At 43.1% G+C, this 3,221-nt stretch overlaps 1 protein-coding gene across 4 annotated transcripts in view; it reads left to right on the forward strand.

Moving 5' to 3' along the window:
• Positions 1-339: 339 nt before the first annotated feature.
• The window catches only part of BBS7 (Bardet-Biedl syndrome 7), a 46,369-nt gene continuing 43,487 nt past the window's right edge, over positions 340-3,221 (forward strand). For 3 of the 4 annotated variants that reach the window (XM_006766849.2, XM_006766850.2, XM_006766851.2), the window contains exon 1: positions 343-1,089. In XM_006766849.2, the coding sequence (XP_006766912.1) occupies positions 1,048-1,089 (42 nt within the window). In that variant the 5' untranslated portion in view covers positions 343-1,047. Of the gene's footprint in view, positions 1,090-3,221 lie in introns of all 4 variants that reach the window. The other variant, XM_015565969.1, reaches the window with a different exon arrangement.

The following is a 3,221-nucleotide window of genomic DNA, read 5'->3' on the forward strand; positions in this document are numbered from 1 at the left end:
GTTGCTCGGGTACGTGAAACAGCCTCTGGATGGGGCTCCCAGCCTCCAGCCTCCAGCCCACGTCCCTTCCTAGGCTGATGCTTCAAAGTCCAAATCCCAGGACATGCTTTTATTTTTTTAAATATATTTTTATTTTATTGATTAGAGAGGAAGAGAGAGGAAGGGAGAGGGATAGAGAGTTAGAAACATCCATCAGCCGCCTCCTGCACACTCCCCACTGGGGATGTGCCCGCAACCAAGGTACATGCCCTTGACCAGAATCGAACCTGGGACCCTTCAGTCCTGACCCTTCAGTCTGCAGGCTGACGCTCTCTCCACTGAGCCAAACCGGCTAGGGCCCAAGGACCTGCCCTGAAACTGTAACACCACTCCCTGGCATGCAGAATAACAGACGTGCACTGCCTGGAATGCCTTCTGGGCTGGCTGTTGTCTCCAGCTTGCCTCTGGTCCTCCTCCCCTCGCTGGCAGTGCACCGCTGTGACAGTTTCCGGGGGAACAAGCCACTTTTCCTCTTCTGTCCCTTTTGCTAAGCCATCTCCAGGGTCAGTTTTATCGGACATCATGGCCATCAGGATATTTGGTGTTTTAGCAAAAATCTTCTTTGTTGCCTTTTTAATAATTACTCTGTGTCCAATAAAGATTTTTTAAATTCCTTTACCAAAAAAACAAAACAAAAAGCCTCTTTCACAACTGTATGATGTTGTAAAGAAGGCTTCTAGAAATATTTTTTCATGAAGTAGCTTGTCAGTAAGGTCACAATTTTTTTTTTTTTGGCTTGGCAGCATACATTTTGACAGGTAAATTTTATTGTTTGGGAGTTGTTTCCTGTCTTCTGACGTTTGTGACATATTTCATTAGATAACCAGTTCATCGCTGATAGTAATCATTACCTTGTATCACTAACGCTTGCAGCGAAAAATAAAACTCACTGTGGACTGCCTCTGCCGGTCCTGCTAATTTCTGATGTAGTGACTCAGAGGGCGGGTGAGAGAGGACATTCACTGGGTGCTGCTGTGTTTCCAGGTGGGAGTGACGTCTCAGAAGACCATGAAGCTGCTTCCGGCCACCAGAGGCAGCGCCACACAAAAGGTACAGTAGAGATGCGATTTCTGCACGTCTCCTCAGCTGCGGGAGGGGGGGGGGGGTTCCTTCCTTAGCAACGAGCTGTTCTTTTTACAGTGCGAATGTGAGAGTGGCAGTGATACCAGGTGACATTTACAGACAGTCATTTTCTAGAACATTATAATCTTACTAGTGGCCTGGTGCATGGATTCGTGCACATTGAAAGGAAATTAATTAGAAGGTGGCCGGTGGGGTGGGACTGGGCGAGATGGGCTGGACACGCCCTGGAGCCCACCTCCTGCAGTCCCTCTCCAGCATCTGCAGAGTGAGCCAGGTCCCTCTGGCATGTGGGGTCCCTTGGCCTGGCCTGTGGGGATTTGGCCAAAACCAGCTCTTTGATATCACCTGAGAGGTCCTGGATTGTGAGAGGGTGGTTCTCTGGTGAGGCACCCCAGAATCTGACTTGTTCCTCTCTGGCACAAGTAGTAAATAGTATAAGCAAACTCATTAAAATCGTATTCTGTTTTTCTGGAAATAACTTATGCATGTATTTGTGTGTACCAGATTGTGTGTGTCTGCCAGGGTAACACGTTTTACTGTAGAATATCAAACATCACATTTGGCCTTGGCTGGTGTGGTTCAGTTGGTTGAACGTTGCCCCGTGCACCTAAAGGTCCCCGGTTCACAGCAGGTCAATGTTTCTCTCTCTCCTTCCTCTCTCTAAAACTAAGTTAAAAAACACAACATGTCGCATTTATTAGTGTTGCTGGTCTCATCAGAAAAGTTAAGAATTCTGAAGCTGTCAGTCTCACAGTGGCAGATACAAGTTTTCCAAAATACAGGCAGCCCTCGGGTTACGTCGGACTCAGCTTATGTCCTTTCTTGGTTACGTAGCCATCTCCCATTTAGAGTATTTATATAAAAAAAAGTTCCGTCATTTCGACGTATGTGCATATGTGCTTTCTGTTGTTTTTGTTATTTATTTACCACAAGTAAAGGCCAGGAATTGTTATCTTTCTTTTATAATTTTTTTACTGTTTCACTTCATTACTGCTGTGTATGTGCTCCATGTGAGTGACGTGGTGCTTACGTAGGTGGTTCTGACTTACAGCGAAAATCGCATTGCGTTGCCGTAGGAACGGATCTCCGACGTAACCTGAGGACCTACTGTACTGATTTTCACTTGAAAGCTCAGACTTTACCATATTAGCAAATACTGTCAGTGGCTTTCCTTTGAATAATAAGCTCACTTCCTCCAGTTTTTCTTAAAGTCCACGAAATACTCATGTGTTAACAGCAACAGTTGCTGGTTATTCTTTCATTGTTAAAAATGTTGTTTCTTGAAGAAAATGGATAGTGTCGCTCATCACTCAGACAATGATACAAGTGCTTTTTGCGTATACAGCAGGCGTGCTTAATGCACACTTTCTATTTTTTCACACTAAATGTTAAAAAGACATGTATTCAAGGGTCAGATTTAATAAGATTAATAATGTTTATGCTTCATCAGGACATTCTTACACGAAACTAGATGGTTTTTCCCGTAACTCTCACTTGATGATGAAGATTACAGGTTACTGGCTGTTTGGTGTCATTGTTTTATTTCTGGTCAGATACCCTTAACTTTGCCCATCAGTTCTGTATCATCATTGCAAATACCAACCTAATAAAAAGGAAAATAAAGTCTTTCTTAGAAAAATGTGCTGACTGGGCCGATTCCCTAAAAGGTTCTCGTTGACTTCCGCATGTCCGGGAACCCACTTTGGCAATCCCTGTAATAGACTGTTTTACAAATTACTGCGCAGTGTATTGTCAAAAAATCAAAACCTTAACTATGTGTTTTTTCCAGCTTTTCAAAGATCAATGAATCTGGAAGTGTGAACATAATTATTTGTGAATGCTCATTGTTCTAGGGAGAAAGTCCATAATTTTCATCAAATACACAAGGGGGTTTGTGATCCCCTGTAGAAAGTTAAGAATCAGTGGCCTAAAAACAGTCTGCACAATATCAATGTTATTATATTTGAGACTTGTTTTATATCCTAATAGTAGGCCAATTTTGTGCTTGAAAAGAACATTTATACTTTGATTCTTGGGATGAGTGACTTATTACACACACACACACTCCTACATATATGTGTGTGTGTGTGTGTGTGTGT

This window comes from Myotis davidii, unplaced genomic scaffold (assembly GCF_000327345.1).
Source record: "Myotis davidii unplaced genomic scaffold, ASM32734v1 scaffold862, whole genome shotgun sequence".
Taxonomy (NCBI): Eukaryota; Metazoa; Chordata; class Mammalia; order Chiroptera; family Vespertilionidae; genus Myotis; species Myotis davidii.